General features: G+C 37.8%; 1 protein-coding gene across 3 annotated transcripts in view; it reads right to left on the bottom strand.

The window, feature by feature from the left end:
• The window catches only part of TENM1 (teneurin transmembrane protein 1), a 560,608-nt gene that overhangs the window by 180,326 nt on the left and 352,303 nt on the right, over positions 1-27,979 (bottom strand). For all 3 annotated transcript variants that reach the window (XM_039238819.1, XM_039238821.1, XM_039238820.1), the window contains exons 12-14: positions 5,158-5,343; positions 3,554-3,577; positions 1,499-1,645 (exon numbers count right to left, since the gene is read on the bottom strand). In XM_039238819.1, coding sequence (XP_039094750.1) covers positions 1,499-1,645; positions 3,554-3,577; positions 5,158-5,343 — 357 coding nt within the window. The remainder of the gene's footprint in view (positions 1-1,498; positions 1,646-3,553; positions 3,578-5,157; positions 5,344-27,979) is intronic.

The raw sequence follows: 27,979 nt of genomic DNA, 5'->3' as shown, positions 1-27,979 counted from the left end.
AGATAAAGGGGCATATAATGAAAATGAAGTAAAGGAAGGTGAAGATGAATCTTGGAGGGCCATAAAAGTCCAGTAAATAGTTGATCAGTGCACTATTTAATTGAAAATCTCACTCTGGCTTCCCAAATAAAATTCTCAATTTAGATAGGTAGTAAACAGTCTCTTCAGAAAATGGGCTGCTACCCTAAGTTTAACACATGTGTACACGTGTGTGTGCATGTGAGGGAAGTGTGGCATAGGCTATCATCTTTTAAGGAGTCCATGTGAACTGTCCATTTAATACTTCTAATAACCCTATCAGAGAGTTAACATTATCGTCAGCCCCATTTTAGAGATAAAGAAATTAAAACTCAGAGATCTCAAGAAACTTCCGAAATCATACAGCTAGTAAGTACGGAGCAGCCGGAAAGTCTAACTTCAAAGCCCTGTGTTCTTAATCACAAAGTTGCTTCCACTTAAAATTCATAAGGTGTTATAAGTTTTTGAGGTAAATTGCTAGCCAGAACTAGTCAAGGGGGAAGCTCTTACACCCAGTGTGTACGTAAACTATGATTGCTAGCTTACTGACTTAAGCCTCATGTTTGGGTTCAGATGACAAGGTTTATAATTGTCTGAGCAAATACAGAAACCTGAGGAGTCAAATTTAATGATCGACTTCATTTTAAGCTAATATGCAGAAACTAGAAATAAAACTTTTTTATTAACTTTATGTTCCTTGAGTAGACAGAAAGAGAAAAATGAGCATTTGTTGTTTTAGCTTCATTCAGAGGTGATTTGGGCTGTTTTGAGGTCTGACTGAACACTGTATTGAATGCTTTTGTTTGCTTGACTAAAGAAGGAGTGGTTACCCTGAGGCCTTGGAGCCAATATGGCTTTTGAAAACATCATGTGTAGCTCTTGAATTAAATATAAAAATTCTACTGTGCATTGTCTTGGATGCTGTGTCCTTTGAAAGATACAAAGCGTTACTAAGAGGTAGAGACAAAAGAGGTTGCTCTAAATGACTAAGAACAAAGAAAACGATTTCACAGCGTGTACAGTGCAAGCTACATTAGCGTCTGACAGTATGAACATGGGTACAAAGATTTCATTTGGTATAACAGACGGCACAGATACGGGAGGCAGTGTGGCTATTGTAGTTAAGAAAACAGACTCTGGAGTCACAGAGAATTGAACTGGAACCTGGGTTCTGTGACTTTCTAGCTGTGTGACCTTGGAAAAGTCACATACTCTTCCACTCCAAGCATTAGTTTTCCCATCTATAAGTAGGGAAAGTAGTGCCTATACCTCATAGCATTGCTGTGAGAATTAAGTAAGATTTGACACAAGCAGAGTTTGCAATGGTGCTTGATCATAGTAAATATTCAATACACTGAGATTAAAAAATAGTATGACCATCTATAATCAATATTGTTTATATGAAGGATTCCCAATTTTCACTCTTAGCCAGATTGGTCATCACATCCTTTCTAATATTTACATTTTATAAAGAACTCACCTCCATCATTGTCCAAGTTATCTCCACAAAGCATTTCCATGACAACATTGCAGCCTGTGCCACTCCAACCCACCTGACACACACAGTGCCAGCCATTTTGATCCAGGGTACATCGTCCATTTCCAAAGCAGAGCCCAGGGCAGCCATCTGGAAAGACAGCAGAGAATAACAATCATGGAGGCACTGGCATGGGAATGGCCAACAATGATGTATCTACCTATCGGAAAGCATCTAATCATCTGGGCTCCATTCAGATGAGGTATTGAATAAATGGAAGAGGAACTTGTTTGCTTATAAACCTTCCCAGGGAACTTGTTATCCCTTACTTGGCTGTGCTTTTCCTCAGAGAGCCAATTAAGCCTTGTTAATGCTAACCCCAATTCCTACCCTCTGGTTTACATGGGATGAAAACTATGATGGGGACAAAAAATGTTTTTTGTTTTCTTTTCAAAAAACGTATCTTCTCAGCTCAATCAAAACCAGATGGATGATACTGTACCTAGTTATGGCCAATAAACTAGGGAAAGACAGCAGTTTCTATGAAAAAATTTCTCCTATTTCCGGTCTGTATGGATTTTCCCCTTGTGATACACTGCTTCAGGACTTAGGTGTGTTGCTACACAGTTCAGACCACACCATTAAATATGTGCCCATATAATGCCTTAGAAATGTGCTGCAGTTGCTTTTCATTTATTCAGCTGCTTTCTTTAAGATTGTTATTGATCTGAGGGCTAGGATTAAATTTTTTTACTTATCTGGTATCTCCCTCAGAAGCTAGCATAATACTAAGCCTGTAGTAAGTGCTCAACAAATATTTATGGAACTAAGGAATGCCAAATTGAGACTTTCAGGATTCCAGAGAATCACTGGATAAATAGAGGAAATTGTTGATCTCAAATGACCAAACACTAACAATGGTCTCTATTTGGACTCCGAATTTCTCAGGGATTCCCTGTTCTTTCTACCAATAGTTCCAAGTTAGGCTATTCCAAAGGGCAGCCATATATGTGTCAAGTGCTCAGTGGACAGATGAACAGAGACGGCAATAATGGCACATAGCTGCTGGACATTTTCCCAGTAGCAGTACAAGACCAGATATGAATTTTACTGGAGATAGCCCAATCAATAGTCTTTTCCTTTGCTGTCTTTGAGAGAAAATTCCAGAAGTATAAAGACAAAATAAGTTTTTAAAAATCTGCAGCCATAACCCAGTGTTCCTTCCAAATGGTTTTCTAAGTAACTATCAACAGACCAGATGAAGAAAAAACTTTAAAATAAAATGACAGATGGCTGTTAGAAAATATGAAAAGACTCTCTCTCATTATATACATACATAGTATGTGTATATATATATATGTGTGTGTGTATATATATATATGTATATATTTCTCAAGGAGTGATATAGGATGAATATATACAAGTTTAAGAAAAGAATTTATCTAGTTCCATTGTCATGGATATACAATGGACAAAGAGAAATCAGGGGAAATTTGGAAAATATTCAACCTTCTGAGGCCGAAGTAATGAAAGGCATCAGGGTATCTGACAGAAAGCCCCTTACTGTCTCGATCAAAGGCAGATCCTTGGGGGATGCATGATGGGTTACTTATAACAGGATGGCTCTTCTGTCCTTGAAAGGATACTGTACATGGACTTAGAGTCATATTGTTATGTCAAAGGAAATGTTCAGCTGTCTCTCCAAACCTAGTTCATTTACTAATTACCTGCGTCGTACACAAGGACATATGCACAAACACACACCCGCACCAAACTCCAGAGAAGGCCCAGGAACAACAGTTCTTAAAACTGCCTTTCAATCCATTCTACAGAATGGCAAAAGACAGCTCTCTGACATTAGAAAAACAAATTACTTTTTAGTCCGACTATTACAGCAGGAACCTGACAATATGACACTTCAGGAAGCCTGCCAAAAGTAAACACGCAAACCCAACCGACCGACCGACCGACACAAAACTCCACCCACCCTGCTTTACCACATGCATATTTTCCGTTCGCAGTATTTTTCTGTTATAAAACGAGTGAGAAAAATCTTACCTCGGACAGCATCTAAGTAGTGAGCTGAAAGGGGGGGGAAAAGAGCGACTGAATGAATTTCTGGGAGACCACAGCTATACAACATGTATTAATGGTTTGCCATCTGTTGCCTGGGAGTGGGGCGGCAAACTGTGAACTGCCGAAATGCCTGCAGCTCACAAGTTGGTACACGGGCCTGTGTAGTTTGCGAATAATATTTTCTGTGGGAAAGATATTAATGGCCTTTCTGCAACAAACTCTATGAGGTTTCCTAAAAAAAGTGTCATATTTCATTAAAAGTATAAGAGCTGCATTTTTACATTTCAGTAATAACTTCCGTGAAGAAGCACGAGCTTGAACTTCTTATTAGTAATATCTGGAGAAGGGAGTTCTGGAGTAACCACCTTCGGTAATCATCACAATATTTAAATCGTCTTATGTGAAGGCAATACGCTTACTGTAGTGCGGGAACGTAATTACTGAAGCTGTGTCGGAATCTCACCCCTCACCACCTTTTTAATGAATCTTCAATATTTTCCACAGTCACAGAACAAGATTTAAATGTACCGTCAGTAGAGTACTAATGCAGTTTATTAAGATTATATGTTATAAATGTCATATATATTATACGTTACTCTGAAGTTTCCAACCATTATAACAAGATGCTTTCACCTAAAAATGAAAGCTGTGGTACAGTCTGGTGGGGGAAAGAAAAAGCCCACAAGCAGTGAATTGGGTATCCAGGCCTTTGCTCTGCATGGATTTTCTGTGTGCTTGTGCAACACCACCGGAACGCTCAGTGACCCACTTTCCTTAGCTGAACAATGGGAGTCGTTCCTGTCCGTCTGTACGTGCAGGAGGCCTTTGTGGCAGATAACGTGTATGTGCCAAGGCCTTTGATTTTTTTTTTTTTTTTGGAAAAATAAAAGTACTTTAGAATCAAAACTTTAATCATCGCTATTTTTTATAATGCGAAGACCACGTGACAGATGTACAGGCTTTCTCACACCCACAGACTGTTCTCCCAGGCAGCATCCTGAACATTAGCACAATTGGTGACAGGGGACAGGAGAGGGTGGCTGCCTCGGCACGGAGGCTCTACGCCCCCGATACACAGCGCAACACAGATGTTCTGTTGACGGTAGGTCAGGAGTGTCTTCCTCATATACATTAAAGACAGCTCCTAATGATATCGAATGGCCCCTGTTAAAGCAGTCTCATTTAATGAAATTGCCTCTAAGTGCTTTCAACTGCAACAACCTATACTTTTCAAAAGGAAAAATGGGCAGTGAATGTTACATTCACAACAAATGCACTTCTCTTATTAACTAATGACACTTTCTTCCAACGTATCATCTTTCATTTGAGTCACTCAAAGCGAAAACAGAAAACTATAAGGAATACAGAAGTAATGAGAAATGACACTAAAGATAGAAAGAACTAAAGATATTAGCAACAAAAGAGGAAAGCTTCCAGTTAACCCAACTTTCAAGCTTGTGGCTCACCCTCCGCCCCTTTCGCTCCTCCAACCTCAAATTCTACAAAAAGCCTGGCGACTGATCACTAAAATGTTTTTCCTTCTTCAGTCAATCCAATTTACTTTTGCGCAGTATGGTGGTACTTACCAATGGTGCAGTGGTCGCCCTCCCATCCAGGGCTACACTCACATTTTCCATCTTTGCACTGGCCATGCTCAGCACAGTGAGAATGACAGGAGCGTTCTTCACACGTGGGTCCTACCCAGCCTTCTTCACACTGGCAAATTCCCCTGGAGCAGACTCCATGGCTACCACACTCCATGGTACAGAGCTCTGCGGGACAGTCAAGGAAGATACATTTACATCTTGTATTAAAACCAGTCTACTTTTCCCAAAAGACATTAGAATTACCAAAAACCCCACTCTACATTTATATGTTAAATATCTAAACCAGATGCCACAGGGGCACCTGGGAGGCTCAGTCAGTTGAGCGTCCCACTTCTGCTCAGGTCATGATCTCATGGTTTGTGAGATCAAGCCCCGTCTTGGGCTCTGTGCTGACAGCTCAGAGCCTGGAGCCTGCTTCAGATTCTGTGTCTCTTTCTCTCTCTGTCCCTCCCCCACTCATACACTGTCTCTCTCTCTCAAAGATAAACATTAAAAAAATTGTAAAAAATGTCACAAAGACCTCTAGCATTTGAGTGAATGTGCAAGGAACTCTATAAAAAAAGATAGTTAAGTCTCTAAGTATAAAATAAACCCGAAGTCAAATTGATTTTGAAAAGTCCATAAAATGATAATGGCATTCAAGGCTTAGAAATGAAGTCAATGCCAAACAAATGTCAAGTGGGTTTCACTAAAAATTCATTAAGATCACAAATAACGTTACAAGGATTTTATGATGCTATAAGCAATCACTGGGGAAAACACACACATGGTAAAACAGTGCTCTAACTTCATTCAGGAAGAGAGGTTCTACAATTGGAAAGAGCTTTCTAATAAAATTTATAATGTACAAAAGGTAAAGCTGCCAGGGATGATAATCAACTGGTTTCCCTGAACATACAAACATTTATCTGCATTTATTTTAAGCATTTAAAGTGAATCCTGGTTGATTAAAATACAGTCTTATCTTGAAATGTCATTCATAATTTGGCCAATATAATCAAGTTGTATACTGGCTCTGCCGAGGTTCTCTCTTCGTCCCCTTGAATCTTTTTGAGAAATGCTGAATATTAATAGTCATGACAGTAGAGAAGCTAAAATAAAAGTTTGGCAAACCTTTTTCTTGACTGAATATCCTTGCTGGAGGAGGAAATGGGGGATAAAAGCCTATAGAAAGAATGTGGTAGAAGTAACCCAACAGGTTTGGGGTACAATTGGCCATATATCCTTGAAAGAAACAGAGAATGCTCTGGAAGCCAAGTCGTCTATCTTTTATAATCTGAAATTCTGAAACTGGTTTTATGTATTAAGAGGTATTGACATGTGAGGATATCAGTATTACCCTATATTACCTGTAAGAAGGCTCTTTCTATGTAACAAAGGTTTCTACTCTACAGATAGCAGAGTTATTTTTCGGTAGGTGAGAATATTCTTCTGATAAATCCATGGCTATAGATTCCTGTGTAAATCAATCTGTTTGCTAATTCATGCACAAGTATTCTCTGTGGGTCAAAGGAAGATAGAAAAAATAGTGGACATGAGATAAGGATTCCTCTGCATAAAAGCTGAGTACCCTTAGGAGAATTACTAACATATTCTCTTCATCTCTGCTTATGTTACTACACAATGGAAACAATAATATTTACATTTCACAGGGTCATTGGACAGATTTGAGACATATTTTGGAGAGAGAATCCAGAGAAGTTCCTCAGGGCTAGATACGGGGATTGAAGGAAAGGAAAAAAATGAAAGTTTTGGCTTAAACAAGTAGGTGAACACTGCTGTCATTCTGAAATGGGAACGTATAAGGGAAGAATAAGGATAGAAGATTGAACATTAACCTTGAGATAATGTATAGATAGCCAAGTAAATTTGACAGGCCGGGGCTGGAGATATGAAACTGGCAATCATTAGCACAAAGGTGGTATTTAAAGGCATGGGACTAGATGATATCCCCAAGGAGGGAGGATAGACAACTCCTGAAATGAGCCCTAAGGTAGCCCATGATTTAAAGATAAGATTATAAAAAGGGGAACCATCAAAAGGAGACCAGGAAGGAGACGCAGTGAGTGATAGGAAATCTGGGAGATTTTGGTCTAACTGAAGCCAAAAGAGGACCTTTTTTTTCAAGAAGAGAGTAGCTAGCAGTATAATATTACTAAGAAGTTAAGTGGGGGGGGGGGGGGGGCCTGGGTGGCTTAGTCGGTTAAGCGTCCGACTTTCGCTTAGGTCATGATCTCACGGTTCGTGGGTTCGAGCCCCGCGTCGGGCTCTGTGCTGACTGCCAGCTCAGAGCCTGGAGCCTGTTTCGGTCTGTGACTCCCTCTCTCTCTGACCCTCCCCTGCTCACGCTGCCTCTCTCTCTCCTAGAAATAAATAAAACATTTAAAAAAAAATTACACGTCTTGGCTCACAATAAATAAACTTATCAAATGTCAGAGGCAAAGAGGGTGCTAACAGCCAAAGAAGTAAGTGTATAAGTCAACCTTCCGGCAGCTTTGAGTGGTTATTATACCCAGTAACAACTAGGGGCTTGGGTATTTATTTCCACAGAGGAAAAAGGGATGAGGTTTTTGGCCTATTAAGATGAGGCGTTGGACTGAAACTCCTGCAGAAAGCAAGGACCCTTGAAGAGATGCAATCTAAGTGAGATGGGGACTAATCAACTCTATCCACTAGGCCAGAGTGATGGCAAAGAAGCATTAACTATACTACTACTACTACTACTACTATACTACTACTACTACTACTACTACTACTACTACATTTGGGAGTTAGAAAACAATATTGAAATAAAATATTACCTAATAATAATAACGTACAATAGGGTGCCCTGAGTGAAATATTTCCAAAACTTTGCACTATTCAGGAGTTAAGATACTTTGTCAAGTACGCATATAAATATTTAAAGGTGGAATTGTTCCTAGTAACTGTGACCTAGGTAATTTTTAATATTCTCTCCTGATGGGAACTGGAAAATCTAGACAAAATATTTTTAAAAATCTGTTGGACATTACTGGAGTTCATAAAAGAGAAAAGAATTACTGGGCTACATTACAGGAAAAAAAAAAAGAAAACCCAGGGAGGGGAGTCTGACATTGACGGATGCTTTCTTCCAGAAGACTCTGTCAATTCTGGTAGAAGCGGCTGGAAGACTCAGAAGCTCGGTAGAGCTTTTGTCAGTCTCTGGAGGGCAGAAAAAAACTATTTGACTACATAATGGCTAAGAAATTTCTAATACTGAAGAAAATATCCAGCCAAATATAGGAAGCAAAATTGAAGGAACAAAAAAAGGAGAAAAAGCCAAATTTATAATCATAGGCAGGGACTTTAATGCCCCCCTTTCTCATTAACTGATGAGAGAACAAGCAGAGAACAAATCAGAAAGGATACGAAATATCTGAGAAGCATGATTAACAAATCTGGTCTGACATATATAGAGCACTGTAATAAATGACTACAAGATGCACACAATTTTCAAGTGCACACGGAACATTTACAAATATTGACCGCATGCTGGGCTATAAAGCAAGTCTCAATGTATTTCAAAGTTCTGAAATTATTTATAGCATGTTTCCTGCCCACTGTGGAATAAGACTCAGAATCAAAAGATAAAAGGTAAGTGTAAAATCCACATACATTTGGAAATTATAAAATATCCCTCTGAAAAAATGACAGAACAACAACAAAAAAGAGAAATCATCATGGAAAGTAGAAAATACCTTGAAATGAATGAAAATACAATGGACATACCAAAATTTGTATAACTCAATCTCTGCATATAGGAAAACTCATAAGGTAGAAAGGAAAACCAGCAGAAAACAATGATCCACACATCCATTCTAAGAAATTAAAAAAAAAAAGCAAAGTAAACTCGAGGAAGGTGGAAGACAGAAAATGAAAATTATAAGAGCTGAAATTAATTAAATAGGAAGAAACAGAAAGCCAATACTTGACAATTTTCATAGCCCCGAAAAACCTGATAAACTTCTGATGGGGACTGATCAAGAAGAAAATGTAGAACACCTGAATAACCAATATCATGAATGAAAAAGATAACATTGCTATTGAATGAACAAACATAAAAAATTAAAAAAGAATATTAAAAACAACTTTTGTCCATACATTTGAACATTTCAATGAAATGGACAAATTCCTAGTAAACAGAACTTACAATAACACACACACACAGACACACACACACACACACACACACACACACACACGGAAACTGAATAGCTTCTACAAAGAACCTGAATTCACAATGAAAAATATTCCCACAAAGAAAATCACAGTCTCAGATGACTTCACTTGTAAATATACCAAACTTCCTTAAGGAAGAAGAAATGCCAGTCTTGAATAACCTTTTCCAAAGAGTAGAAAAAGATGAAACACCACTATGGGAGTTATGAGGCCAGCATAACCTTGATATAGAATTCTTACAAGGATATTATAGGAAAAAATATAGGTGAATCTCACTAATGAATATGAATGGAAAAATCTTAAACAAATACTAACACAACAAATCTAGCATTACATAACATGAAGTAATATAATGACCAATTTGTGCTTATTCTAGGAATATATGATTATGTTAACATTTGAAATCAATGTAATTCATCACATATATGAAGTAAAAGAAATAAATCATATGACCATCTAAGTAGATATACAAGTATTTGGTAAAATACTAAGCATCTGTTCATGATAAAGACTTATAGCAAACTAAGACTAAGAGGAACTTTAATCTGACAAAGATTAGCTACAGAAAGCCTATCATATTTAATAGTGATATGTTGAAATTTTTTTCTATTATTGAGACTGAGAAAAGATGCCTATGATCATGACTTCTATACAACATAATTTTAGAGGCTCTAGCCAGTGCAATAATGTAAGAAAAAGAAAAAAATGATGAAAATTGAAAAGGAATAAATATAGCCATCATTAATCAAAGATAGGAGGTTTGTGCACATACAAACTACAAAAAGAATCTATATAGATAAATTATTAGAATTAATATGTGAATTTACCAAGTTCTCTAGATAGTATGCTAATATATAAAATGATATCTTTATATCAACAACAAACTATAAGAAAAAATTTAAATGCCATTTATAATAGCATCACAACATTATATACTTGGTAATAAATTTAATAAAATATTTGCAAAATCTAGGCAGAAAATTATAAAGCTTTATGGAAAAATTAGAATAATTTCCTCGACAAATGGAAAGCTACACCAAATTCATTAACTGAGAAACAAAATTAAAGATGTCAATTTCCCCCAAATGTTTTTGTAGATTCAATGCAACCCCAATCAATATCTTGGCAGTTCATGTGTGTGTGTGTGTGTGTGTGTATGTGTAAATATTGATTGACTAAAGAAAGAAGCAGAATAAGGTGAGAAGATGTATGCTAGCAAATAGACTTATTGTAAAGCTATGTTACTTTAGACAATGGGTATTGACACAATGGCAAATAGACGAATGAGAATGAATAGAGTCCTAAAACACATAAGGATACTTTATTTATGGTTAAGGTGGTACTGCAGGCAAGTGTGAAATGACTACTGTTTTAAATTAAATGGTTCTGGGAAAGTGAATACCCACTAGAAAAACACTTCACCCTATATACAAAATCAATTCCAGATCAAATGTAGTAAACAAACTGATAAGCTTCTAAACACAAAGTAAGAAAACGATTTCATTATTTTAGGGCAAAAAAAATTTCTTAAACCATACACAAAAATACTAACTATAAGGGCAAAAAAATAAATTGGGCCATATCAAAATTAAAAACTTCTAATCAAAAGACAAAGAAAACACACTATAAGTGGTAAAATATATTCACAGCACATATAACTGAAAAAGAGCTTGTATCCAGAATATACAAAGAACTTCTTCAAATCAATAATAAAAAGACAACTAAAGAGGTGTTTTATAAAAGAGGATATCCAAATCTACAAAAGCATATGAAAACATGCTTCACATCATCACTTATCAAGGAGATACAAAATCAAATAACAATGAAATACCACTGCACACCCACAAGAATGGTTCAGATCTAAAAGACTGTCCAGTAATAAGTGTTGAGGACAATGTGAAGTAACAAAAAGTCCCATACACTAGATGGGATTGTGTAATTTGGTACAACCACTTTGGAAAACTCTGACATTATCTGCTAAGTTTGATTTATGTATATACCCTGTGGCTCAGCGATTCCACTTCTCAGTATTTATTCCACAAAAGTGCAAGCAAGCAAATGTTCACTTAAACGTATAAAAGTTTTCATAGAATTATATGTACTAGACAAAAAATGGAAATGCTTTAAGTATCCACTAAGAATAGAAGATATAATTGTGGTGACTCGGCAAAAAAACAGGGTTATCGAAGTGAAAATGGATTGTCTATGGCAGTGTGCCATAATATAAATGAATCTTCTAAAAATATTGGTTTTTTAAAATGTTTTTATTTATTTTTGAGAGACAGAGAGAGACAGCATGAACAGGGGAGGGTCAGAGAGAGAGAGAGAGAGACACAGAATCTGAACCAGGCTCCAAGCTCTGAGCTAGCTGTCAGCACAGAGCCCGACACGGGGCTCGAACCCACGAGCTGTGAGATCATGACCTGAGCCGAAGTCAGACGCCCAACCGACTGAGCCACCCAGGAGCCCCTAAAAATATTGTTAAGTGAAAGAAATGAAAGGCAAAATCATATATGCTGTAAGATTCCATTAATAAACTTTTTGGAAAGCAGGAGAATATTAAATCAGGATAGTTACCTCGGGGAGGAAGTTTAGGAGGAGGTAGTAATTGGGGAGGGGCACAAAGGAAGCTTCTAGTGATAGTATCCTATATTTTGACTTGGGTGGTAGTTAACAGGTGTTTCATACTTACATAATTCACTAGACTGTACACTTATGACTTTTGTACTTTTCTGCATATGTGTTATATTTTAATAAAATGTTAAGAAATTAGTTGTAATGCCCAAAAGAACAGAAGCAGTATATACAACTTCCTAACCAGAAAAGGTGGAAAAAGAATGAAGATAGCTCAATCAAAGAAAAAGAAGAAGAGAGGGAAAAGATAAAGAAAAAAATGAATATTATAAATAGGAGGCACAGAAGAAAAATTTGGGCTACAAATATAATGTCAGGAATCCTAGTAAATAAGAACAAAGTGAATCTGAAATTTAAAAGAGAGAGACTTGATTCGAGTGGAAAAGAAATTCTAGGTATGTTCTTTCTGTTAATTAGAGATGTGCTGAAACATACTAATACCAATTTAGTAAGAAAAGGAAAAAAGCATTCTAGAAAAGTACCATCCAGAGAAACTTGGTGTAGCTATAACATTATCAGATGAAATAGATTTCAAGGTATAAGGCTTTATTATGGATAAAGAGAGTCATTATATAATGATAAAAGGAATAATTCAACCAGGGAGATGTAACAATCCAGACCATAGAAGAAAATATAGCTTCTATTTTTTTAACGTTTATTTTTATTTTTGAGACAGAGAGAGACAGAGCATGAGCAGGGGATGGGCAGGGAGAGAAGGAGACACAGAATCTGAAGCAGGCTCCAGGCTCTGAGCTGTCACCACAGAGCCTGACATGGGGTCAAACCCACGAACCGCAAGATCGTGACCTGAGCCGAAGTTGGATGCTTAACTGACTGAGCCACCCAGGCTCCCTGAAAATATAGCTTCTAGATAGATAAAGCAAAAGCTGACAGAATGATGATAAGACAAACTAAAAATTTCACAATCAGTAATAAGAAGATAAAAATTAGTGAGGATGTAGAAAATCTGAATAGTACAATTAGCAACTTTAATATACTGGATGTATATGGAACTCCAAAGCTATGGTTATATGATGCATTTTCTTTTCAAGCACATACAGAATACCTACAAAACTGACAAATAGTAGTTCACAAGGCAAAGCCCAAGAAATGGCAAAGATTTTACATCACACATATCATGATGTTTCAGCAAAAGGCACTGAAGTTAGAAATCACTAAACAAAAGGAAAAAAAAACTCCACAGAAAAGTGTTCTTTAAAAACACACTTTAAAATAATTCATGGATTACATAAAAAATTATATTGGAAATTAGGATCTCAATAACAATGGAAGTACTATTTATAAAAACTTGCGGGATGCAGCTTAGACAGTTATTTAAAGGAAATTTACAGCCTTACATACATTTAATAGAAGAGGACAATTGAAAATTAATGAACAAAGTGTTCAACTCAAAAAGTTAGAAAAAGGACTGCATATAAGTAGAAGGAAGGAAACAGTAAAGGTAAGAGCAGAAGTTAATGAAACCAGAAAAAAAGAAACAATAGACAAGATCAACAAAACCGAAATTTGTGTGTTTGACATGAATAATAAAAAAGAGAACCCTCTGGCAAGAGAAAGCAAGGAAAGTAACAAAAGAAATTATATAAACATTAAATATTAAAATATATAAACAGGAGTGCTCTGAAAAACTTTATGCCAGTAAATTTGAAACCTAGATGAAGTACGCATTTTTCAAGAAAACAAAATGGACTTAGAAAGCCTGACTATACATTAATGACACTGAAAATCACCTACATGATTTTGTATGTGTATTTTGCCAAGCTTCCAAGGAACAGATAATCTCTACTTTAAGCAATACCAGAGAGCAGGAAAATAGAGGTTTTCCGGAAAGATTTTGTGTGACTAGTATAATCTAGTTCCAAAATGGGGTAAGCAAAGAAGGGACTTTTTCATATGCCATTCTTACTTATGGCTGCAAACTCCAATAAAAGATCTGTAAATCAAACCAGCATGTGCAACCATGCACATGCGTGCGCACATGCGCACGCACACACACACACACACACGCGCACACACACACACACACACACGCACGCACAAATACAAAAATTACAACCAAGAAGGCATGAATGCTAGGATGGTTCAACTTTTGAAAATGTATTCATGTAACTCATCATTAAATTAATCCATTTCACTTGAAGTTCATTTCATAATGGATTAAAGAAATATTATATTAAATACAGAAAGAGCATTATATAATATTTAGTTCCTATTCATGATAGAATCTCTTAGGAAACAGGACTAGAAGGGAATTTAATATGATAAAAGTTATTTACCAAAATCTTAAAGTAATTATCACACTTAGTGATAAAATAATAGATATTCCTCTTAAAGTCAGAAGTGCTACAGTTAACTGCTGCTTCTAATTCAATGTTGCACTAGAGATGTTGGCTAGTATGATAAGGTAACCAAAAGTATAAAATGTGTAGCCTGAAAAGGAAGAGACAAAATAGAATGTATGGATGAACTATGAAAATTAGAAGAGAGGCTAGCAAGGTTGGTAGATAGAAAATCAACAGAAAAAAAGGTCAACGTCATGTCTATATATCGAAGCCAAATCAGAACATGTACTTAAAAAACTTCACTTACAATAATAAATCTAGTCAAAAAAGTTCAACATTCTTTTATATAAGATTTTAAAAACTTTTTGAGGAGCTTGTAAAGATGGTGGAGTAGGAGGACCCTGAGCTCATCCTGTGCCATATTTGTAACTACATATGATCCATATTGAAGTCAATGAACCACAGAGTGATTTGAAGTCTGGCAGAATAAAAACCATAATTAAACATATGGAAGAAGCTGTAGCTGAAAGGTTAGGAAGTTCAGAAAGGCAGAGGGATGCTGCCCACAGGAGGGACGGAGCTGGGTGTGTAGAAAGTGCAGAGAAATGGGCCCTCACACCAGAAGGGTCACCTGGGGGAGACTAATTCCCATAAGGTTTGGCTTTGAAAACCAGAGGGGTTGAATTTGGTGAGTCTGTATTACCAGTGGGACCTGGGAGCCTGTAGCTTTAAAAGTTAGCTGCCTCAGCAGTGGGTGAGCTGTGAGGGCAAGTGATAGCTGGGTCACCACCCTTAAAAAGATAGCAGCCTGTGCACAGAGGCAAGTTAAAAATGGCAGTTTACACAATGCCAGGGGCAAATGGGAGATCTGTTCATACCGATTTCAGAGAGTACTGAGGGACTTCTTTGAAAATGAGGGGGCTGGCAGGGGCCGTTTTCCTCCCCTGCACCCCAGCATAAACACAGAGCCACTTGTGGGAGGTGGGATTGCATAAACACCTGTAGCCTCAGCTCAGGACTCAGGTCAAATTTCAATAAAGCTGTGTGAACACCTGCACAGCTGCAGTGCAGTACACAACCATGCATGCCTAGGCACCCACACATGCTGCAGCCATGTGCTGCATGCACAACTGCTGCCTTGTGCCATGCTCAGCCACTGCACTGTGTCCCTGGCTGCTCTAGCATATAGCCCCCCAGCCACTGCAGCATTTTAGGGGATCTAGCATAGTACTAGTGGCCCAATGCAAATTTTTCTAGCATTGTCAGCACATTCCCAAGTTTCCCCATGGATGTGTCCCCTCGGAGCTGGCCTGATGCCCACAACAGGCAGAGAGTCAGGGAAGAGGACTCTACTGAGAGTAAAAGTGCCTCAGACACAATAGCAGGGCATAAGCAACACACAGAGGATACTCTCCTGAAGTACCAGGTTCTGGTAAACAGGGGACACTGCATTGCAGGGAACTCCAGGACCACCTCTTCATAAAGTCACTACTTTCAAGAGCAGAAGACACAGCTGGCTTTCTTAACACACAGAAACAGACACAGAGAGGCAGACAATATTAGGAGAAAGAGCAATCTATTTCAAATGAAAGAACAAAACAAGGCAATGGCCAGATACCTAAACGAAACAGATATAAGTAACATGCCTGATGGAAAATTTAAAGGAATGATCATAAGAACACTCACTGGACTTGAGAAAAAAGTGGAAGACCTGAGTGAGACCCTTAATACATAGCAAAGACAAAGGCTCAATAAACTAAATGCGAAACACACTTGAAGAAATAAACAGCAGGATGGAGGAAGCAGAGGAATGAATTGCTGACTTACAAGACAGAATAATGGAAAGAAATTAAGCTGAACAAAAGAGAGAAAAAAGAATTACATAAAATGAGAATAAACTTAGGGACCTCAGTGACTCTATCAAACATAACAGGATTCTTATTATATAGGAATCCTAGAAAAAGAAGAGAGAGAAAAGTGGGTAGAAAATTTATTTGAAGAAATAATAGCTGAAAACTCCCCTAATCTGGGGAAGGAACCAGACATCCAGACTCAGGAAGCACAGAGAACTCCTATCAAAATCAACAGAAGTGGACCCACACCAAGATATATTTTAATTGAATTTGCAAAATATAGTGATAAAGAAAAAATATTAAAAGCTGCAAGACAAAGAAAGTCAGTAACTTACATGGGAAAGCCCATAAGGCTACCAGGAGATTACTTGGCAAGCCAGAAGGTAGTGGCATGATATATTCAATGTACTGAATGGGAAAAATCTGCAGCCACGGATAGTCTATGCAGCAAGGTTATCATTCAGAATAGAAGGAAAGATGGTTTCCTACACAAACAAAACTAAAGGAGTTCATGAACACTAAATCAGCCCTGCAAGAAATATTTAAGGGGACTCTATGAGTGGAAAAGAGAGACCAAAAGTGACAGTATAATGGCAGGCAACACAAACTCAGTAAAAATGAGTATATCTGTAAAAATATCAGTCAAGGAACTCACAACAGAAAAGGATGTAAAATATGACAACATACACTGAAAATTTGAGGAGGAGAGGAGTAAAGAATGGTTCAAATGAAAATGACCATCAACTTAACATAGACCGCTATATGCAGAAGAAGTCACAAACACCTAATGGCAACCATACATCAAGAACCAATGGGGCACCTGGATGGCTCAGTCAGTTAAGCATCTGACCCTTGATTTTGGCTCAGATCATGATATCACCATTCATGGGACTGAGCTCTGCATCAGGCTCTGTACTGGCAGTGTGGAGTCTGCCTGGAAGTCTCTCTTTCCCTCCCTCTCTGTCCCTTCCCCATTTGTACTTTCTCTCTCTCTCCCAAAATAAATAATAAATATTTAAAAACCACTAATAACCATGCAAAGAATAAAGAGAAAGAAATCCAAATATATTACTGAAGAAAACAAGCAAAAGATGAGAGAAAGACAAGAGAGGATCACAGAAAACCTTCAGAAACAATCACAAAGTAAGTAATGAAATGGTATAAACACGTATCTATCAGTAATTACTTTAAATGTTAATGGACTAAGCCCTCCAATCAAAATTCACAGAGTGACAGAATGGATAAAAAGACAAGACCCATCTCTATACTGCCTATGAGACTCATTTCAGACATAAAGAAACCTGCAGACTGAAAGTGTGGAGATGGACAAACATTTATCATGCAAATGGATTTCAAAAGAAAGCTGGAGTAGCATTACTTATATTACAACAAATAGACTTTAAAACAAAGACTGCAACAAGAGTCAAAGAAGGACACTATATAAAAATAAAGGGGAGAGCACCAAAAGGAGATATAACAATTGTACATATATATGCACCCAACATAAAGCACCAAAGTACATAAAACAGTTAATAAAAAACATAAAGGAACTAATCAATAATAACAAAATAAGAGTAGGGGACTTTGACACCCCACCAAATCAACAGGCAGACCATCTAAACATAAAATCAACAAGTAAACAATGGCTTTGAATGACACACTGGACCAGATGTATTTAAGAGATATATTCAGACCATTCCATCCCCAAACCACAGACTACACATTCTTTTCAAGTGCACATGGAAACCTCTCCAGAATAGATCACATATTAGCCTATAAAACCAGCCTCAAGAAATTCAGTAAGATTGGCGTCATATCATGCATCTTTTCTGACCACAATGCCATGAAACTAGAAGTCAACCACAAGAAAAAATCTGGAAATACCACAAATACATAGAGGTTAAATAGCATGCTACTAAGCAATGAATGGGTCCACCAGGAAATAAAAAGAAGAAATAAAAAAGTACATGGAAACTAATGAAAATGAAAACACAACAGTCCAAAACCTTTGGGAAGTAGGCAAAAGTAGTTCTAAGAGGGAAGTTTACAAGAATACAGGTCTACCACAGGAAGCAAGAAAACATCGCAAATAAATAGCTTAACCTTACACCTAACGGAGCTAGAAAAAGAATAAACAAAACCTAAAACCAGTTGAAGGGAATAAATAAAGATTAGAGCAGAAATAAATGATACAGAAACTTAAAAACCTCAATAGAACAGATGTATGAAACCAGGAGCTGGTTGTTTGAAAAAAAAAAAAACCTAATAAAACTATCAACCCATAGCCAGGCTTGCAAAGAAAAAAGAGAAAGAACTTAAATAAATAAAATTACAAATGAGAGAGGAGAAATAACTAACATCACAGAAATACAAACGATTATAAGAGAATATTATGAAAAACTGTGTGCCAACAAATTGGACAACCTAGACAAAATAGATAAATTCATAGAAACATAGAAACTCCCCAAACTGAATCAGGAATAAATAGAAAATTTGAACAGACTGAAAACTAGCAAAGAAATGGAATCGGTAACCAAAAAACTCACAACAAACAAAAGTCCAGGGCCAGAAGACTTTATAGGCAAATTCCACCAAACTTTTAAAGAAGGATTATCACTTATTCTTCTCAAACAATTCCAACACACACACACACACACACACACACACACACACACACACACACACACACAGAGGAATATTATTTATCCATGGAAAATAATGAACTCTTGCCATTTGCAATGACATGGATGGAACTAGAGATATAATGCTAAGCGAAATCAGTCAGAAAAAGACAAATGCCATATGATTTCATTCATATGTGAAATTTAAGAAACGAAACAAGTGAACAAAGGGAAAAAAAGAAAGAGAGAGACAAACTAAGAAAGAGACTCTTAACTATAGGCAACAAATTGATAGTTACCAGAGGGGAAGGGGGTTGAGGGTTGGGTTAAACAAGCGATGGGGATTAAGGAGGGCACCTGTGATGAGCACTGGGTGTTGTATGGAAGTGTTGAATCACTATATTGTACACCTGAAGCTAGCACAACACTCTATGTTAACTGGCATTAAAATAAAAACTTAAAAATATAAAATAAACGATTTTCAGTTTTTGAACTGAATAAAATATACAAAGACTCAACCAGTGGAGAGATATCCTGTGCTCATGGCCCACAAGCCTCAATATCATTAGGATGTCACTTTTCCTCTATCAGTTCTGTAAGTTCAGTGCACTTCCAGGCAATATCCCAACAGTTTTCATAGAGTTTGAAAACATGATCCTAAAATCTACGTGGAACAGAAAAGCTAAGAATACCCAAGAACATTTTGAAGAAGCATATTCATTGATGTGTGTGTGTCCTAACCTAAATGTGCATCAATAGGAAAACGGATACATAAATTATGCTGCATTCATACAATGTACAAACCACAGAAATTAATTTGAATGAAGTAGAGGTACCTGCTTCAATATGGATAAACCTTTTAAATATAATGATGAAGGAAGAAAGCCGGTTATTCATATGACATTTGAAGACATGGAGAATAAAATATTTTTATCGGTATGCACCTGTTTTATAAAAACCCAAAAATATGTACAAGGGTGATTAAACTTAGGCTTGTCATTTCCCCTGCGAGGAAGGGAGAGGATGAGACCACAAAAGGGACTTCATTTGTATTTGTTAATTTTTACAGCTAAGTTGTAGGTTTACAGTTGTTCATTATGTTATTTTTACACACCTGAAATATTTAATAACAATTTACGAAAGGATAAGGAACCAGTGAAAAGAACTTTCTTTATGGACTGCTCTACTGAAAAAATTAGTGGAGATAGGACTTAACCTAACTCTTGCATCCTCAACACAAAGTCTTCCATGGATAGGAGCCACAACCACTAATCTGATTGTTTCAGTGCCGCAAGTATCCAGGTGGGAAGCACTATCCTCCTGAGTACAGGAATCCTCTGAGAAATAAATTACTACAAATGGAGAAGCAGATCTTAAACAGTAAGCATTCCTCATTTTGAACTGCATCAACATCCCTGCACTTTTATCCAGTTGCAAATGGGGTTTCTGGACCGATTCTAAGATGTTTTTCAATCCCCATTTTTTTTTTTTATTACAATCAGCAGTGGGGTAGGTGTGGGGCAAGGACTGACAGAAAACAGATGCTGGCAACTGTATAATTTATAAACATGATAGAAATAATATTTGCTCTAATATATTTGTCTCATGAATAGTTCTATGTGTAATATTTTCGAGCTAGTTGAAAATACATTAATGTTAGAGGCTACAAAATATGACAAAAGAATGCTAAAATATAAACATTCTTCTGTGCAAAGATATTGGAAAAGAACATGAAAAGTACAGGCAGACACTTTAAAGTTCTATTGAGACATTTCATTTTTAATAAGTTTCTTTATGCATGTCAACAATGAACAACACTCGTATAAATTGAACTAAGATACAACTGGAACACTTCTTTGTTGCATGCTGACAAAGAACAATTTGATTAAACAGTAAATCCTTCAGAGCCTCCCTCAGAACTATTTCTCTGAGATTTACTTTTCAGACAAAATTTCCCAGTAAAGTAAATTCTGTTATTCTTGGCACTCTGGCTGTGGCCAACATTAGACAATGATAATATTGAGCACCCCCAAAATATTAAATCTGGGTATCTATTGGCTCTAAAACTTACATTTGTGTGATATTTTCAATAACACAATGTGACATTTTAAACAAAGAAAGGACACCTTTGATCTAAAAATTCATAAAATTTAAGGAATTATTATATGCTCACCTGTCTAGCATTTAGTAGAATCAGTTAAAGATCAAAGGAAATCAAGCTTGGAGCATATGGAAAATAAAGAATTGGGAATGAATGATCCTGAAGAAATAGAAATCTTTCTTTTTGTTTGACTATGATATAACATTTTAGGGGGAAATTATGAGGATTTTCTCACTGTTTTGTGTGACTAGTGTGGGAAAGAAGAGTAAAGGGAAAATGTAGGCTGATTTGGTTAAGTGTGGGCAGTGTGAACTCACACAGCTTACAGGGCTGAAAAGTTTTTACAGGTTCTTCACAAAATCAAGCAGTGAATCAACCACAAATAAATATTATCAGGAACAAAAGTCTGCGTACTTTGGTATTGTTTTTTCAAATATTTGAATCATTTTTATTTTATGACTTTCAGCTCCTTTCATTCTGCAGTGGTAGACGTCCTACTTAAGAATGGAACTACACAGGGGCACCTGGGTGGCTTAGCTGGTTAAGCGTCCGACTTTCGCTTAGGTCATGATCTCACGGTTCGTGGGTTCGGGCCCCACGTCGGGCTCTGTGCTGACTGCCAGCTCAGAGCCTGGAGCCTATTTCAGAGTCTGTGTCTCCCTCTCTCTCTGACCCTCCCCTGCTCGCGCTGTCTCTCTCTCTCTCTCTCTCTCTCCTAGAAATAAAAATATTAAAAAAAAAAAGAATGGAACTACATAAATAGCTATTAACTTCATAGAACACATGCTCATGAATGCAGGCATGCACATAGTACACACACACTTTTTTGGCCTCTATTTCTCTGAAAAGCAATTGGTAACATATTAGTCGTTAATGCATCTATTTTACTGCATAGAGTTAACTTTAATACCACATCCACGTGATCTTTACAAGTACCTTGCTATGACAAAGATTTGGTTTTACCATATTGTATATATTGCGTGTGTGTGTGTGTGTGTGTGTGTGTGTGTGTTTGAGGTATTAATAGTGAATTTTTCTTCAGTTATGGAAAACCTATGACATGAGCATAAAACTTGTCCCTCGGCCCCAGCATTACAATGGGCTTCAATATATGTTAGTAATCTTAACGCTATCTTACGAACAACAATCTGATTGAAGAGATTACAAAATGTCAGCTAGCTCTTTCTGTACAGAAAGCAACATACAAGCAGCAGTAACAACAATAACACACTCCAACCTATAAAAATCTTGAGATGATTCTCAAATGCTTGATGGATAAGAACAAAAATGTGCAAGAAGCTAGTATTCGAAGATCAAGAGTTGAATTGACTTTCAGCTTAATGTTTCATAGATTATGGTTATCACATGGCTTTAGATTTCCTTTATAAAATGGTGAACTGTTCTCTGGTAAATCTGAAAAACCCAGTATGACAGAAAGAAATCGTGCCTGGCTTACAACTTTTAAATTCAACAAAATAACTGGTCTTTTCTTCTTTTTTAAAAAAAAATTTTTAGTGTTTATTTATTTTTGGTAGACAGAGAGAGAGCGTGCGCGAGCAAGCGAGCGAGAGCACAAGTGGGGGAGGGACAGAGAAAGAGGGAGACACAGAATCCGAAGTGGGTTCCAGGCTCTAAACTGTTAGCACAGGGTCCTTGAACTCTCAAGCCTTTCAGCTGTGAGACTATGACCTGAGCCGAAGTCAGCCACTCAACTGAGCCATCCAGGTACCTCACTGGTCTTTTTTTCAACATCTAGGCTCTTCCTTTGGAACAAATTTGGTTTCCTTGTTGGCCAAATAAAACATTCTCCCATAAGTCTAGAGTCATATTTTGCCTATCTTAGTGACCAGAAGCTGGAATCTTTAAGGCTGGGGTGAACCTCTACCCATTCATGGCTAGGGAATGCAAGACTCTGTCTTAATCCTTTGATTATGAACTGGATGCACTCGCCTATCCAATAGTATCCCCATTTGCCAAAGAATGTCAAAATCTAGATAGTTGTGTCACAAATGCTTTTCACTTGACCCAGTGGGTACCAGAACCATTACCATTAAGGAGAAAATAACTTTGGGATCTCCCAACCTACCATTAGTGGTAGGCCATGTGCTTTGGACTGAGTGTTCAGCAGTGGGAAAGTTAGTGTGATGTATCCACAGCTTTTTACTAAGACTTTCTCATCATCCTCGCTACCAATTCGCAGTCTGTGACCACCTAAAAGGGCAAGCCTAACTCTTTCATCAGGGTACCAAACTCACATCATTTGCCCCAATAAAACAGTGTTCTCACTTTAAAACTATATGTAACTACTACTGGAACAATTACTACGTCTTGGCTCAGAGTGGCTACGTAAGAAGTATTTATTGGAAAGTTAGAAAGCTATTCTTCATAAAGGTTTGCACTCTTTTTGGCATGATTTGACATAGTGTTAAAACTGCACTGGGGAGAATTTTCTCCCCTTTCTCTGACTGATGTTACTAGACCTGTTTCCCCTTCTTGAAAAAATTTTTACATTACCTTTTTTCTTCACCAAATGAATTTCATTAATCCACTTGATGCACATCTGAAACTCCTCCATGGTGTTTTGCTAAAGCAGAAAGACTCTCCATGTAGCATAGAAAGGTCCATGTTCCCTGAAGCTCTACAGTGGACTAAGATATCTTCAGAGACACACTGAAGCCCCCAAACACATCTGAAAACATACTTCAATGGTGAAGCCAAAGCTGTCTGGTGGAAGGACACTTCATGCAGACTGATCGATCTATTCTCAATTTAAAAGGCCTTACAGAGTTGGGTTCCACCCCCATTCAACACTCTTGCAAAGGGTTCTCAGGCTTTAAAAAATAAAGTCTAATTACAGTCCACCAGAGAGACAATGCCAGCCGTCAGGAGGCAACCTGCGTAAGTATGGTAGGCTCCTGCATCCTTAATGCAGGAGTGTTCAAGGCATTACAGAGGCATGGAAAGCAGCTTCTGTCAAAGACCTGGGGAAGGGCTGCATACATATTTACAAAGCTGCCATCATTGCCCAGCAGACCATGCACCTACAGTTTATTTTTACTCCTATAAATAAATATGACAAGGAAAAAAGAAATGTAAAGAATCCAGAGTCAACAAAATCCTCAGCATGAGGAAGACAAAGGCATATAAATGTCCTTATACATCATTTGAATACACAACTTAGTGTCACTTAATACATTTCGTTTTTCAAATTTATAATTTTACTCTATGGCAATCATTAAAATGTTTAAAAGGCTCTATGGTTATTAGTGCCATTTGAACCTTAAAAGACTTACTTTATATGTGTCATAAAAGCTGTCTTCTAAGGATTAATAATGGAATAAAGAAGTTGACTTCATGTCTACGCGAGTCCCCTAATGCCGACACTCCAGTGAGGCTGAACTGTGGTGCAGGAAAGTCAGGAGTAGGCAGGACATTAATTTCGCTGTATTTAGTCAGAGTTACAGTCCTTGATCTACTCTCAATTTCACAACTATCATGCTACATAGTTCTACTGGTTAGGCCCCAGCACCTTTAACTCAATATGTTTATCACCTACCTTTTAATTTCTACTCACAATCCAGCTTCTTACCCTGATTTCATGATTTTTGTTAAGACTATGATAATGCTCCTGGTTTCCAAAACTAGAAACCTTAGCCTCATGTTTTCATCTTTTTTTCCCCTTATGCTCTGGCCAGATCTTCTGTTTTCAGATGTACTTCTATTTTTCTCTCTCTGGAGAGCCAGTATAGCATCGTAGTTTGGGAGTCTGGACTCTTAAGCCTGATTTCTTGGGCTGGAACACTTGCTCAGCCATGGATTAACTATGTGAACACAGGCAAGTCACTACATCCTTTTGTGCTTTGGTTTCCCATCTATAAAATGGGGTTGTAAGGCTCAAATGAGTCAATATGTGCAAAGTGCTTACAGCACTGTTGGGTATATGATAAGTGCTATGTGTTGGCTAGTATGAGTACTTCTGTTTCATACTTATCAGGTCCTTCATCATCTTTTGTCTTGAGTCTCACAGAAGCCTTGCCATTGGTTTCTCAAATGCTCTGTTCTCTCTTTAAACAACCCATAGCCAACTATAAGCTAGAATAATAGAATCTTAGGAATTGGGAGAACTGTAAAATTCATTTGGTTCAACCTCTCATCTTGACATAGAAGCCTCCTCCTTTTCTGATATTTTCTCCAAAGCTTAGCTATTGTTTCACAAAATGTCAATTCCAATTCTATTTTTATTTGCCCATATTAGAAAGTAATTTGTTGACTTGAACTGAAATCTGCAGTTTTCTTCTTTCACCAATTTATTTCTGTCCAAAAGTTGACATACTCTCTCTTACACTGGTCAGCCTCTTGAGTAATTGAAAATAGCTATTTGAAGCTAAAACATGGAAAGAGCCTAAATGTCCATCAACAGATGAATGGATCAAGAAGATGTGGTTTATCTATACCATGGAATACTACATGGCAATGAGAAACAATGAAATCTGGCCATGTGTAGCAACCTGGATGGACCTTGAGGGTGTTATCCTGAGCGAACTAAGTCCGGCAGAGAAGGACAAATATCCTATGTTTGCACGTATAGGAGGATTAGGAGGAACTTGGCGGAGGAACAAGGGGGAGAAGAAGGGGGGAAATGGTGGGGGAAAGGGAGAGAGGCAAAGCATGAGAGACTCTTGAATGCTGACAAAAACTGAGGACTGATGGATGTGGGGGGGAGGGGGGATGGGCATGGAGGAGGGCACTTTGGGGATGAGCACTGAGTGTTATGTGGAAACTAAATTGACAATAAACTATTTGTAAAAATAAATAAATAAAAAAAAAGAATACTCAACACATATCTTCCAAAAAAAAAAAAAAGAAAAAGAAAATAGCTATTTGATCTCAAAGGTGTTCCTCTTCTAACGATCTCTGAGACCTTCAAGTGTTCATCATATTACATATTACAAGTCATTCCATGGTTTGTTTACCCTTAACACACTGGCTTCTCTTCTCTGGACAAAGCACAGCTCTGGTCCCACACTGTATGCAAAAATATTTCAGAGTTTGTCAAAGTTCATTAATGTCTCAAATCCTTAGCTTAGAAATCTACCAAATCCTTAGCCTAGAAATCTAAACTCTTCCTAACCAGACCACAATCGTTACATTTCTAACTTTAGCTTTCATTATTTCACTATTTGCATCCTTTGCTACAAACATATTCAACTACTAGCCCTGTCCTGGGATCCCCTTCCTTTTCATGCATCTGGCGCTATATCATGTTTTCCTGTCCTTCAGTGCCTTTCCCACAGCCTAACTCTGACTACCCAAATGATCCTTCAATGTGTGGCTTGAATGACACCTTCTTTAGGTAACAGTCCATGGTCCGTGATGCTCCAAGGCAGGGATGGTGTCACCTTCCTTTGTGCTCTTACAGAGCTGTGTTTACACATTTATTATGGCTGTTACTGTGGTTTTTTAGTACATATGCATTATTCCACCATATTATAAGATGGTGAAGGCAGGAGCTAGGTCTCAATCTTTTCTCTCTCTATTTCTCAATGCATGATAAGCATTCAATAAGTACATGTGGAATTATTTCATCAATTCATTTAGTGAACATTAACTGAGTACCCTATATACCTCAGGGTATAGTAAGACCTTAATATATGTTTAATAAATAAATTACTGATAAACTAAGAGTGACTAAAATGTTCAGTCTGGGTGACTAGGAAAATATTGGCACCATTGAGGGAAATCAGGAGGTCTGGAAAAAGCAGTGATTGATTGGGATGAGAGCTGTGTTTGGTTTTGGATGTGTTGAATTTAAATGCTGGCAAAAGATGCAGAATGATAGATATTTACCGAGCTACATACTGAAAGCTTCATGCTAGGTGCTGCTGTGAATACAAAAAGAAGGCAGAAAAGGGGATGGTGTTAATTCTTAGGCACTTGGCTGAGAATAACACTAAACCAAGGCAACAAGATGAAATTAGTGGCTATGAGCAGGATTGCCTGTTCTCAGGTGTGCGTGGTAAATGCCTTTCCTAAATTTCTCTGGTGGATACTCAAAAGTAAACACCTGAATCTCGATTTGCCTCCTTATCTTCATTTAGTGAGGACTTCATTCTGTACAATCATTCCTTTCAAAGGCCTAGATGGTGAGGAGAGTTAACTCTTGCCGAGACTGCAAAAGTCAGTTCTCATCAGTTACTACCTCCCAGCCACCTGCAGACTGCGAATAAACACACTAAAGAAATGTCGTTGGAGGTGCCTGGGTGGCTCAGTTGGGTTAAGCATCCGACTTTGGCTCAGATCATGATCTAGTGGTCTGTGAGTTGGAGCCCCGCATCGGTCTCTATGCTGACAGCTCAGAGTCTGGAGCCTGTTTCAGATTCTGTCTCTCCCTCTCTCTCTCTCTTCCCCTCCCTAGCTCATGCTCTGTCTCTCTCTGTCTCAAAAATAAATAAAAACATTTAAAAAAAAATGTCCTTGCTCTCTTTTTTAATTAAAAAAATTTTTCAGTGTTTATTTTTGAGACAGAGAGAGGCAGAGCATGAACAGGGAAGGGGCAGAGAGTGAGGGGGACACAGAATCTGAGGCAGGCTCCAGACTTTGAGCTGTCAGCACAAGCCCGATGTGGGCCTCGAACCCACGAACCATGAGATCATGACCTGAGCTGGTTGGATGCTTAACTGACTGAGCCACCAGGCACCCCTTTAAAAAATTTTTTTTAATCTTTATTTTTGAGAGGTGAGGAGAGAGGGGAGAGGGGAGAGGGGAGAGGGGAGAGAGAGAGAGAGAGAGAGAGAGAGAATCCGAAGCAGGCTGTCGGCACAGAGCCTGACACGGGCTCTAACTTCACCTCAGCCAAAGTAGGACACACGACCAACTGAGCCACCCGGGTGCCCCTGTCCTTGCTCTTTTGGAAAAGGAAAGTGGTGTATTTCTTTGACACTTGATTTCCAACTTTTAAGAGCACCAAGAGCAACCCAAATTCAAAGGAGAGAGAGGCAGCTTCCTCCCAGTCTATTGTCGGCCATCTCCTGGGGGAAAATAACGTTTTTATGCATCTCTGAGTCATTCCCTCCCAGAATCCAAAGTGTC

The sequence above is a fragment of the Hyaena hyaena genome, unplaced genomic scaffold (assembly GCF_003009895.1).
Source record: "Hyaena hyaena isolate Hyena2069 unplaced genomic scaffold, ASM300989v1 scaffold_147, whole genome shotgun sequence".
NCBI lineage: Eukaryota > Metazoa > Chordata > Mammalia > Carnivora > Hyaenidae > Hyaena > Hyaena hyaena.
Note: the sequence above shows the minus strand (reverse complement) of the source record. Positions and strands in the feature narration are given on the sequence as shown.